Source organism: Salmo salar, chromosome 09, assembly GCF_965601325.2.
Source record: "Salmo salar chromosome 09, fSalSal1, whole genome shotgun sequence".
NCBI lineage: Eukaryota > Metazoa > Chordata > Actinopteri > Salmoniformes > Salmonidae > Salmo > Salmo salar.
Window position 1 is genome coordinate 144,666,734 of NC_138299.1, and position 13,952 is coordinate 144,680,685.

At 43.4% G+C, this 13,952-nt stretch overlaps 1 protein-coding gene across 1 annotated transcript in view; it reads left to right on the top strand.

Moving 5' to 3' along the window:
- Nucleotides 1–13,952, top strand: part of LOC106613120 (chloride channel protein 2) — a 204,303-nt gene that overhangs the window by 180,497 nt on the left and 9,854 nt on the right. The window contains exons 19-20 of the mRNA XM_045724704.2: nt 331–401; nt 11,577–11,615. Coding sequence (XP_045580660.2) covers nt 331–401; nt 11,577–11,615 — 110 coding nt within the window. The remainder of the gene's footprint in view (nt 1–330; nt 402–11,576; nt 11,616–13,952) is intronic.

The window sequence follows — 13,952 nt, forward strand, 5'->3', positions numbered from 1 at the left end:
TAATAATTCCTTAGCTTTCTTATATCTCCGAGATATAGGACAAACCCTTCAAAACCTTGTTTCTTATGATTTATTTTTTGACTGTCTTTTTTGCCATTTATGAATGTGTTATTCATTGCGTTTCTCTGAGCTATTGTAGTAATGGCTAAATTCAATATTTTATCAAATAATTGTATTTATTTTTCTACCTAAAATTCTAAATCAAATGGCTAAATGATCCATCCATTTCATAAAACAGCTTAGACTTTAAAGAATGATTAAACAACTAAGTTATTTTTTATTTACTTAGAGCAACTTCAATAGTCTCTCTCTCTTCTCTCCCTTTCTCAGGTCCCCAGGACCACTCTGGCAACACCTTAAAGAATCTCTTCTGTGTCAACCCTGAGACAGAAGGCCTGGAGGTGAGACACCTGTTTTAACCTACACACCCTTACTTCCTACACACTCTTCCGATTCTCTCCTCCAAGCTCAGAATCGCCCAACTCTCTCCGACACATAACCCCTTCCTGCCCAGTCCTGCTCTCCACTTTCTCTGAGTGACACCACCAACTCATGCCCCCACACCACCACTTGGGTTGGGAGACTTGAGTGTCTGTTTCTTAGAGTGGTGGGGTGAGCATTTGCCCCACTTTGCGGAGGCGTTGTGTTAACGTTGTTCTTGTCTTTCGCTGCTGGAAGAACAACAATGTCAACATCAACATAAAGGGCACTGCATCGAGCTCTGCGACTCCGGATTTCAGGAGGCCACCCAAGCGCGTCAGGATATCCGTTGTGGTAAGAACGCTGGGAATACCCAAGGAAACTGCCCAGCATCCGGTCAGTCATCCAATCAACCAATCGTCATCCGCTGCAGTGCTAGTCCATGCCGATGGACTGTGATCTGTACCATCAAACTAAATGTGTTGAACGCCCTCCTCCCTGTCTGTGAACCATTACTGACCTCTAACCCCTATTCCTCTTCTTATTGGCTGTTAGATAGGTTCAACTCTGACCTCATTGTCAGAATGCAAACTGATTGGTCAAGAGGTCAGTCGGGGTCATGAGAATTCGACCACCCCTCTAGCTATGACACCCTAAACCCCAAAAGACTACAATCCATGTCTATGGTCCAAATGTGGTCTTTCCTCGGTCAGGGTGGTTTGGTTATGTTGCGGTCAACTTAAGGGATGTGGCGGTTCAATCAAACCATGCCGCCATGCTGTCCATCATCAGCCATTTCATTAGAGGCATCCAATCAGTGACCTTCTACTGGTTCGTGGACTCAGTCTGCCCCTCAACAGAACCAAACCCCTCCCACTTTTTTATCTGCTGTAGTTGTTCATACCATTTCTCATGAGGACAAGAGATATACTAGGGATAGAGGAAAGGGGGTGAGGTTTGGATTGGGAAGGGAGCGGAGCGAGGTGGTAATTTGTGACGTGTGTGGCTCAGTTGGTACAGCATGATGCTTGCACCGCCAGGGTTGTGTGTTTGATTCCTGGGGACACCCATACGTAAAATGTATGCACTCATTACTGTAGGTAACTTTGGATAAAAGCATCCCCTAAATGGCATATATTATTATATGACATGTTTATAGAGGACAGCAGAAATCAGAGATGAATCCTGTTGGTAAGACAGGCAATTATTGTCCTCCTGTTCAATGACAAATCAATTACAATTACAACCACTAAGGATTCCATGATACTGTCGAATTACCAACGCTGCTACTTTCTAACAGTGATGCATGTCCTTCAATGAAACAACTGCCCAATTCTGAGTTAACACTGATGAATACAACACCATGATAAAATTCAGCATGTACACCCCGACAAAATATAAAATGGTAATTGTTTTATTCATAAATAGTCAAGGGAACAGCAATCTGGAAATGAAATAGTTCAGGGTTATGTCATTAAACATTGGTGTTATCTCATATCCATAGGCTACATGTATGACTCATCCATATGTCATAAAAGCTACATTTAACCTTGAACCTTTTGATTGCTGTCCTCTTGATCACGTGGGTTTCATTCACGAGAAACCACCACCCAGCTTAGTTATTTTGTTGTCTACATTACACACACACACACACACACACACACACACACACACACACACACACACACACACACACACACACACTTAGAAAAGTAGAGTATTTTTACGACAGAAAAAAGTTACTTTTGATAGAGATCTGTTCTAGACTGTGTGTGTAATATTAGTAGTTCATGATGTACCTAGCCTAAACCTATTGGTACAGTATTGATGCCCTGAATGTTTTGGTTAGCTGCAATATAATGGCGCCGGAAGCGATGGTTGCCGTTTTACGGGCTCCTAACCAATTGTGCTATTTTATAATTATTTTTTGCATTTTTTGTACATAATGTTGCTGCTACCGTCTCTTGTGACAGAAAAGAGCTTCTGGACATCAGAACAGCTATTACTCACCTCAAACTGGATGAAGAATTTTGCATCCAACTCAAAGGATATACTGCTTTGTCAAGACAAGGTCCAAATCCCCGTCATCAGCGTGAAAAGACTGAGGGAAAGGGGGTGGAGGGCGGGGTACCTTGTAAGAATTCACCAACAAGTCGGTAAACCACCACTTCCCTCCGTATTATTGACCAATGTGCAATCATTGGAGAAAAAAACAGGGCGATTAAGATTATCCAACCAACGGGACATTAAAAACTGTAATATCTTATGTTTCACCGAGACGTGGCTGAACGACAGGACAGATCAGCTACATCTTGTAAGACGGGATGGGGGTGTGTCTATTTGTCAATAACTGCTGGTGCGCGATGTCTAATATTAAAGAAGTCTAAAGGTATTGATAAGCTGTAGACCACACTGTCTACCAAGAGTTCTCATCTATATTATTTGTAGCCGTCTATTTACTACCACAAACCTAGGCTGGCACTAAGACCACACTCAACCAGCTGTATAAGGCCATAAGAAAACAAGAAAATGCTCATTCAGAAGCGGGGCTCCTAGTGGCCGGGGACTTTAATGCAGGCAAACTTACATCCATTTTACCTAATTTCTACCAGCATGTCACATGTGCAACCAGGGGGGGAGGAAAAAACTCTAGACCACATTTACTCCACACACACAGATGCATACAAAGCTCTCCCTCGCCCTCCACTTGGCAAATCTGACCATAATTCTATCCTCCTGATTCCTGCTTACAATCAAAAACTAAAACAGGAAGTACCAGTGACTTGCTCAATACGGAAGAAGTCAGATGACGCGGATGCTATGCAACAGGACTGTTTTGTTAGCACAGACTGGAATATGTTCCGGATTAATCCAATGGCATTGAAGAATACACCACTTCAGTCACCGGCTTCATCAATAAGTGCATCGATGACATCATCCCCACAGTGACCGTATGTACATTTCCCAACCAGAACCCATGGATTACAGGCAACATCTGCCCCGAGCTAAAGGCTAGAATTAGCGTGACACTAATCTAGACAATTATAAGAAATCCCGCTATGCCCTCAGACGAACCATAAAATAGGCAATGCGTCAATACAGGACTAAGATTGAATCCTACTACACCGGCTCTGACGCTTGTCGGCTGTGGCAGGGTTTGAACATTTTTACGGAATACAAAGGGAAACCCAGCCGTGAGCTGCCCAGTGACACGAGCCTACCAGACGGGCTAAATGCCTTTTTGTGCTTGCTTCGAGGCAAGCAACACTGAAGCATTCTTGAGAGCACCAGCTGTTCTGGACGACTGTGTGATCACACTCTCCGTAGCCGATGTGAGCAAGACCTTTACACAGGTCAACAGTCACAAAGCTGCGGGGCCAGACGAATTACCAGGATGTGTACTCAATGCATGCGCGGATCAACTGTCAAGTGTCTTCACTGACATTTTCAACCTGATCGTAAGGAGCTACAGAGGGTAGTGCGTATGGCCCAGTACATCACTGGGGCCAAGCTTCCGGACAGGACCTATATACTAGGTGGTATATAGAACAATTGTCAGACTCTAGTCACCCAAGTCCTAGACTGTTCTCTCTGCTAACACATGACAAGCGGGCCTGGCTCCTTAACAGCTTATACCCCCAAGCCATAATACTGCTGAACAATTAATCAAATGGCCACCCGGACTATTTACATTGACCCCCCCTCCTTCACTGCTGCTATTCACTGTTTATTATCTATGCATAGTCACTTTACAAATTACCTCGACTAACCTGTGCCCCCACACATTGACTCGGTACCAGTACGCCGCCTTCTATATAGCCTCGTTATTGTTATGTAGTTTTCTTGTGTTACTGTTTTGATTAATTTTTTTATATATTTCTTTCACTTTAGTTTATTTAGTAAATATTTTCATATCTCTATTTCTTGAACTGCATAGTTGGTTAAGGGCTTGTAAGTAAGCATTGTAAGGGCTACACCTGTTGTCTTTGGCGCATGTGACAAATATAATTTGATTTGAAGTTAAATAGAGGCATATTAGTCATTATAAATCTTTGATGTTTGTGTTTTATGCTAGGGTGTTCTTAGTGTTGATTCTAGTTATTAGGATTCCAGAGGGAGTGCGTGTGTACTCACAATCCATTTGTCCACAGAGGCCCTAAACATAAATTATGAACAAACAAATGTATTAAAATATTTTCCCAAGACTTCTGTCTATACTACACCCCCTTATCTGAAATAAATCCAGTTATTACTTATCTTTCTCCCCCTGAGCTGTAGTTCACAGCCTCCTTTTCCTCTCTCCAAATCACTAGTTTCCCCTCTCTCTCTACCGCTCTGCATCACTATTTTTCTTTCTTTCCCTCTCCTTTTCCTCCCTTCCATGCTCCCTTCTTCCCACCTCCTCCTTCCTCTCCCTTTGGTCTACCTTCTTTCCTGCCTTCCCTCCTTCCTACCGCACTCTGTTTCCAGTTTGAAATATTGATGCAGGGTAAATGACATGAGTATTCCATCCCAGAGAAATGCTGGCCTTTCAGAGATCAGTGTTTTCTCATTATTTCTCTCCTCCTCTTGACGAGAGCAGACCAGACAATACGTCACTGAGCGGCTGCCTTTAGAATCACACGTGGAATAGCGTTATCAGCGAGTGTGTCTGTTACATTCTTGGCTGGCCCTGAATTGGAGCCTGTTGAGTAGTTTGATGTGTGGATTGCAGTGGACCAACACTATGGGTCAAGACACTGAGCGAAGGAGCAGAGGATTTAGATTAGATTAAGAGACAGACACACAGACGCAGAAAGATCAATCAATAGATAGATCAAGAGGAAGGGAGAGAGGGAGATGTCACCTGTTAAATCCACTTCAATCAGTGTAGATGAAGGGAAGGAGACTGGTTCAAGAAGGATTTTTAAGCCTTGTGACAATTGAGACATGGATTGTGTATGTGTTCCATTCAGAGGGTGAATGAGCAAGACAAAAGATTTAAGTACCTTTGAACAGGCTATGGTAATAGGTGCCAGACGCACCACTTTGAGTGTTTCAAGAACTGCAACACTGCTGGGTTTTCACGCTGTTAAATAGAAAAATGCTATTTTTGCCTCTTTGCAATAAGGAATTGAGACCAAAAGCTCGAAGTTTCAAGTGTTTAATACCAAGGATGCCATCAGCTGAGTGCATACATTTAGAAAGTTCACAACCCATCTTATACTCTTCCCTCCTTTTAGTCACCACCCTCTCGTAGGTGTCACCTCCCCAGCTATACATTTTATGACCCCAATGAGTTTCCCATATCTCCCCTGTGGAATCAAATGAAATTAAATGTTATTTGTCACATGTGCCGAATACAATGGGTGTAGACCTTACAGTGAAATGCTTACTTACAAGCCCTTAACCAACAATGCAGTTACGAAAAATACAAAAAATAAATAAAAGTAACAAATAATTAAAGAGCAGCAGTAAAATAACAATAGCGAGGCTATATACAGGGGGTACCGGTACAGAGTCAATGTGCGGGGTACCGTTTTTTTTCACCTTTATTTAACCAGGTAGGCTAGTTGAGAACAAGTTCTCATTTGCAACTGCGACCTGGCCAAGATAAAGCATAGCAATTCGACACATACAACAACACAGAGTTACACATGGAATAAACAAAACATACAGTCAATAATACAGTAGAACAAAAGAAAACAAAAAGTCTATACACAGTGAGTGCAAATGAGGTTAGTTAAGGCAATACATAGGCCATGGTGGCGAAGTAATTACAATATAGCAATTAAACATTGGAATGGTAGATGTGCAGAAGATGAACGGGGGCCAGTACGGGAAAAAAAAAATGTATGAAAATGTATGCATTCACTACTGTAAGTCGCTCTGGATAAGAGCGTCTGCTAAATGACTAAAATGTAAAATGTAGATACTGGGGTGCAAAGGAGCAAGATAAATAAATACAGTATGGGGATGACGTAGGTAGATAGATGGGCTATGTACAGGTGCAGTGATCTGGGAGCTGCTCTGACAGCTGGTGCTTAAAGCTAGTGTGGGAGATATGAGTCTCCAGCTTCAGAGATTTTTGCAGTTCGTTCCAGTCATTGGCAGCAGAGAACTGGAAGGAAAGACGACCAAAGGAGGAATTGGCTTTGGGGGTGACCAGTGAGATATACCTGCTGGAGCGCGTGCTATGAGTGGGTGCTGCTATGGTGACCAGTGAGCTGAGATAAGGCGGGGCTTTACCTAGCAGAGACTTGTAGATAACCTGTAGCCAGTGGGTTTGGCGACCAATATGAAGCGAGGGCCAACCAACGAGAGCATACAGGTCGCAGTGGTGGGTAGTGTATGGGGCTTCGGTGACAAAACGGATGGCACTGTGATAGACTGCATCCAGTTTGTTGAGTAGGGTATTGGAGGTTATTTTATAGATGACATCGCGGATGTCGAGGATCAGTAGGATGGTCAGTTTTACGAGGGTATGTTTGGCAGCATGAGTGAAGGATGCTTTGTTGCGATATAGGAAGCCGATTCTAGATTTAATTTTGGATTGGAGATGCTTAATGTGAGTCTGGAGAGTTTACAGTCTAACCAGACACCTAGGTATTTGTAGTTGTCCACGTATTCTAAGTCAGAGCGAGCAGGTGCGGGCAGTGATCGATTGAATAGCATGCATTTAGTTTTACTTGCGTTTAAGAGTAGTTGGAGGCCACGGAAGGAGAGTTGTATGGCATTGAAGCTCGTCTGGAGGTTAGTTAACACAGCGTCCAAAGAGGGGCCAGAAGTATACAGAATGGTGTCGTCTGCGTAGAGGTGGATCAGAGAATCACCAGCAGCAAGACCAACATCATTGATACAGAGAATTGAGTCGGCCTGAGAATTGAACCCATAGAGACTGCCTGAGGTCCGGACAACAGGCCCTCTGATTTGACACACTGAACTCTATCAGAGAAGTAGTTGGTAAACCAGGCGAGGCAATCATTTGAGAAACCAAGGCTTTCGAGTCTGCCAATAAGAATGTGGTGATTGACAGAGTCAAAAGCCTTGGCCAGGTCGATGAATACAGCTGCACAGTAATGTCTCTTATCGATGGCGGTTATGATGTCATTTAGGACCTTGAGTATGGCTGAGGTGCACCCATGACCAGCTCTGAAACCAGATTGCATAGCGGAGAAGGTACAGGGGGATTCGAAATGGATGGTAATCTGTTTGTTAACTTGGCTTTCGAAGACCTTAGAAAGACAGAGTAGGATAGATATAGGTCTGTAGCAGTTTGGGTCTAGAGTGTTACCCCCTTTAAAGAGGGGGATGACTGCGGCAGCTTTCCAATCTTTGGGAATCTCAGACGATACGAAAGAGAGGTTGAACAGGCTAGTAATAGGGGTTGCAACAATTTTGGCAGATCATTTTAGAAAGAGAGGGTCCAGATTGTCTAGCCCGAGTTATTAAAGTGACTATGCATAGATAATAAACAGAGAGTAGCAGCAGCATAAAATGGTCCACTCTTTGTTTAGCTAGATGTCAGAATCACACCCTGTCCATCTTCATTGACCAGGGCCTGACCCTGCTCTCTGATCCTAGGAAATGTCCTCTTATCTGATTAGGTCAACCTGTCTAAAGGAGCTTACACACAGTTTCATGGCCTGAACTCCATTAACACTCACAGTAATCATTCACTAAACAGGATACAAACAAACTACAGTTTAACTTGAAACATGTTACATTTTAACAGAATCCATCTACGCTCAACAGTTTCCCGTATGTACCAAGAATGGTCCACCACCCAAAGGACATCCAGCCAACTTAATAGAACTGTGGGAAGTGTTGGAGTCAACATGAACCAGCATCCCTGTGGAATGCTTTTGACACCGTGTATAGTCTGCACTGCCCTCAAACTGAGGGGAAAGGGGGTGCAACTCAATATTAGGAAGCTGTTCCTAATGTTTTGTGCACTGTGTATCTCGGAGGCATGTGTGATTGGGTAGTTGTGGTTATGTCAACATATTCCATGCTGACCCGGACCCCAGGCTCTGATTGGCTTATTGACTACAGGATGTACAGGATAGAGGGAGAGATTGATCGCTTGGGGGAAAAGGGTGGATAGAGCGAGGAGAGGAGGGATGCTGCTCTCTGTGGAAGCTGCACAGCAAGCAATAGAGCTTCGCTCTCTGTCAGCACACTGCCTCTTACCCAGTCACTCACTGTGCAGGGCTGTACACGCACACACAGGTACGCGCGCTGTCTGTATCTCACTCAGACACACACATTCTTCCATACACACACACTCTCCTAGGTACACTCACATTCATACACCCACTCTTGCATCTCCACATATCCACAAGGGCCCCTGCATATTTGCTCACCTAATAGACTAGTTAATCTTCATACAACATACTTTACATGCATAGTCTCACCTGCTCTGTCTCTCTCCCCAAAACACACAGTAGGTGTTAGCGGTTCTATATTAAACAACTACATCTCTGTATTATACTGTTCTTTCTACACACACCGCACGGCAAGCGGTACTGGAGCGCCAAGTCTAGGACCAAAAGGCTCCTTAACAGCTTCTACCCCCAAGCCATAAGACTGCTGAACAATTATTCAAATGGCCAGCTGGACTATTTACATTGACCCCCGGATTATTTAGAAAATGTACCCTGCTGCTACTCACTGTTTATTATCTATGAATAGTCACTTTACAAATTACCTCGACTAACCTGTACCCCCGCACATTGACTCGGTATCAGTACCCTGTATATAGCCTCATTATTGTTATGTAATTTTCTTGTTACTTTTTGATTACATTTTTTATTTAGCAAATATTTTCTTAACTCTATTTCTTGAACTGCATTGTTGTTTAAGGTCTTGTAAGTAAGCATTTCACGGTAAGGTCTACACCTGTTGTATTCGGCACATGTGACTAATACAATGTGATTTGATTAGATAGACACACACCTCTTTCATCTGTGCTGTGCCCTGGTTTTGGAGAGGTGTACAGGTTTGTCAGTAGCACTTTATTTTATTTTAACTTACATGGTAGTAACCAATGTGTTTAATTCTGCTAAATGTGTGCCAGAAAATGACCCATTGACCTCATGAGACTCTAGTAAATAGCAGGTAAAAACAGGTGGAAACAGGACTGTAAAATGCAGTGCTAGAGGACTATCAGCCCATGTTGGTGTGAGGGGAGATGGTGTTGTCAACTCTAGACACAGCTGATTTCTGGTTGCATAATTCTACAGTAAGGAGAGCACCTTGACCGGCCGGGCCCCACGGCAATCGTTGCCAGGGTTACAGGGAGATCAGCCACTGCAGGCGGGTGGATAAATGAGGTCAGGGCCCCCATCACCCCCGGGGCCTGAGGCTGGTAGAGGGGTCAGGTGTAGATGTAGACAGAAATGGATAAGCGCAAAAACATACACACACTGCTATTCTCACCCTCATAAAGAAAACACACTCTTCCAGTAAATACACCGTTTTATTACTCTCTAAACTCACACATAAGCCCTATTCGCACGGACTAGATTTACTATAGAACAGGGATGTCAATCTCATTCCACGTAGGGCAGAGTGTTTGCAGATGTTTAGTTTTTCCTTTCAGTTAAGACCTAGACAACCAGGTGAGGGGAGTTCCTTACTAATTACTGACCTTAATTCATCAATCAAGTACAAGGGAGGAGCGAAAACCTGCAGACACTCAGCCCCCCGTGGAATGAGTTGTGCTACATCGGTTATGTAATTATTACCTCAGCATGTCCGTTTTTCCAGTGGACAATTCGGACGGGATTAGTTTGGCCAAACTGCCCCTGTAATATTTTTTTTTCCTCATTCAAAGCTGACAGTTTTGACGGAAGCCTGGAGGCTTTTCTAGGTGTGAAGATATTTCAAATGTCTAGGGACATCCTAATATTGGACTCATGGCCTTCAGTTCAAATAATACATATCAATAAGAATAATTTACTGTAACCTATGTAGACATTTCATTCCCTGACGGATTTGGCAATTTACCAATTAATTGGCACAATCTCGTCCACTTCATCTTTTTAAAAGATGGCTCTAGGAAAGTTGATATGTGACAAAACGGATCATTCATCTGTACGCTACGTGCATAGCACTTTGTTTTAAGCATCAATTTGTTCCCATGTTTTTACCCAAACTGGGTGCAGCACCTGATTTAAACTGTAATTTCCCTCAAAATACAGGGATGACGATCAGCACAGGATAAGTATTATCACAGGACCTGGGCGTTTGCCAAAAAACTGTAGGTTTTTAAGGCTGGGATAATAACCTTCCTGCCAAGTAACAAAAATGACGGATGTGGTGATTTGTGTTCGTGCACATAATGTGTTTTAACCAGAAAAAGCCTACAGTTCCCTTTGAGCTGTTGTGATTGTCATGGACTGCATTTAAGACATGTCTGCAGGGTTCTAGGAGTCTCCTCTGCCTCGACGTGCCGCTCGCTCATTAACTGGAAACCCAAGCAGGTTTGAATCAGGTTGGTGTCAGCTTGCACCAAACACTCACTCAGACTGCATCCCAGAGCTGCAGGAGACTGAGGGATCATCCCAAATGACACCCTATTCCCTAAACCCTAGAGCTGCGGGAGACGGAGTGTGCGTCCCAACTTCCCCAGTAAAACGTATCCGTCTGAATGGGGCTATACACACGTCTTTTGACATTGACACACACACTTAAGTACCACTCAGCACTATAGAACTCTCTCAGGTTTTCAGGCCCGCCCGGCTCATATCCAAACTGTAGCCATCATCACTCCATGGTCAAATCCATTAGTGTCAATCATCCCATCTGTACTTGAGACCTTGTGAAAAGCACTGTATGAATGCAACCCATTATCTGTTTCAAGCACGTTTTCAACCCCACCACTATGGTCATATGTGTTGTTATTAATTTAGTGTCTCTTGTCACATCTGTCCATCCACCTCTTCATTTTGTCACTGTGTTCAGTTTGACTGCAATGTGGCCATGACATGGACAAGTCTTTTATTTGTAGTATGAGTATACTGTGTGTCCTTGGGTTTGTATTTCAAGTTATTTACTGTCATTTTGACGTTGTGCTTGTCTGTAGTGTTTGTGTGCGGGCGTGCACACAAGTCTTTTTGGTGTGTGTTTGCAGTGTAAGTGTGTTGATCTGTTTCCTGTCCCTCTTCTCTCAGGATGACTTGGATGTGGATGATGACATGACCATCAGAGAGGTGAGACCCTATAACACTTTCTCTCCCTCTTTCTCCCTTTTCTCTCAGGATGTGTCAGTGCTGTCTGTCTACGCTACAGTGTATTTACTGGTTATCAGGGGAATAATTAGTCACTGAGTATGAATATCCTTATCAAAGCTGGAATCTCTATGGGCATCTATTATCTCTGCACCAGGGACCACAGCCAGACACTGTGTAGCCACACAAAAGAGGAAACCACCTAGGCTTAAAGGAAGTGGAGTTTGGATAGGGATTGAGATTAGGGTTGATGTTTGGATAGGGATAGCTCTCAAGAACCCAATGGGGCCCAAGGTGGCTTACAGCCGTTCCCAGTCTTGGGATCTCAGCTGATGGTATGGAGGACAGCTGGTTCCATGTGAACTACAATCCTGACGCCCTGTTTAAACGTTTGAGAACATAAAGGCCTCTACTTTCATCACATCAAAATAATTTCACAAATGCAATATATACACGTTCCTTACCTACACTGTTTTAACCTGCTTTACCACAATTGCAGCCGACAGTATTTTTCACACGTTTCTGGTGGCCTTCTTCCATTACACACAGGTGTTCAGAGCATGCTAGATAGCTAATTAGCACAGGTCGCTTCTGTCTTCCATCTGTCTTCCATAAACAAGCACTGTAACATAGAAATATGGCCGTGGGAACCCTAAACCTATGAAAGTGTGTAGAACTTGTACCTTTTTTGTTATTTATATATTGTTTCTCACTGTTAAGTTACATATGTTTCCAAAACTGTATCGTGTGTGAGGCGTGTTTGAGTTTTAGACACCGCCAGACAGTCGGTTTACCGTCCTCAGCCCGCAACAGGTTTGTGAATAAACTAGTAGCATACACTACCGGTCAAAAGTTTTAGCACACCTACTCATTCAAGGGTTTTTCTTTATTTTGACTATTTTCTACATTGTAGAATAATAGTGAAGACATGTAAACTATGAAATAACACATATGGAATCATGTAGTAACCAAAAAAGTGTTAAACAAATCAAAATATATTTGAGATTCTTCAAATAGCCGCCATTTGCCTTGACAGCTTTGCACACTCTTGGCATTCTCTCAACCAGCTTCATCTGGAATGCTTTTCCAACAGTCTTGAAGGAGTTCCCACATATGCTGAGCACTTGGTTACTTTTTCTTCACTCTGCGGTCTGACTCATCCCAAACCCTCTCAATTGTGTTGAGGTCGGGGGATTGTGGAGGCCAGGTCATCTGATGCAGCACTCCATCACTCTGCGTCTTGGTAAAATAGCCCTTATACAGCCTGGAGGTGTGTTGGGTCATTGTCCTGTTGAAAAACAAATGATAGTCCCACTAAGCTCAAACCAGATGGGATGGCGTATCGCTGCAGAATGATGTGGTAGCCATGCTGGTTAAGTGTGCCTTGAATTCTAAATAAATCACAGACAGTGTCACCAGCAAAGCACCCCCACACCATAACACCTCCTCCTCCATGCTTTACGGTGGGAGATACACTTGCGGAGATCATCCGTTCACCCACACCGCGTCTCACAAAGACGCAGCAGTTGGAACCAAAAATCTCCAATGTGGACTCATCAGACCAAAGGAGAAATGTCCACCTGTCTAATGTCCATTGCTCGTGTTTCTTGGCCCAAGCAAGTCTCTTCTTATTATTTATGTCCTTTGGTAGTGTTTATTTTGCAGCAATTCAACCATGAAGGCCTGACAGTCACACAGTCTCCTCTGAACAGTTAATGTTGAGCTGTGTCTGTTACTTGAACTCTGTGAAGCAATTATTTGGGGCTGCAATTTCAGAGGCTGATAACTGTAATGAACTTATCCTCTGCAGCAGAGGTAACTCTGGGTCTTCCTTTCCTGTAGCGGTCCTTATGAGAGATATGTATGGTACCAGACAAGAGTTTTTCTGTATTTTTTACTAATTTCTACATGGTCGAATAATAGTGAAGACATTAAAACTATGAAATAACATATATGGAATCATGTAGTAGCCAAAAAAGTGTTAAACAAATCAAAATATATTTTATATTTGAGATTCTTTAAAGTAGCCACCCTTTGCCTTGATGACAGCTTTGCACACTCTTGGCGTTCTCTCAACCAGCTTCATGAGGTAGTCACCAGGAATACATTTCAATTGTCTTGCATTAGGAGGAACCCAGGGCCAACCGCACCAGCATATGGTCTCACAAGAGGTCTGAGGATCTCATCTCGGTACCTAATGGCAGTCAGGCTACCTCTGGCGAGCACATGGAGGGCTGTGCGGCCCCCCAAAGAAATGCCACCCCACACCATGACTGACCCACCGCCAAACCGGTCATGCTGGAGGATGTTGTAGGCAGC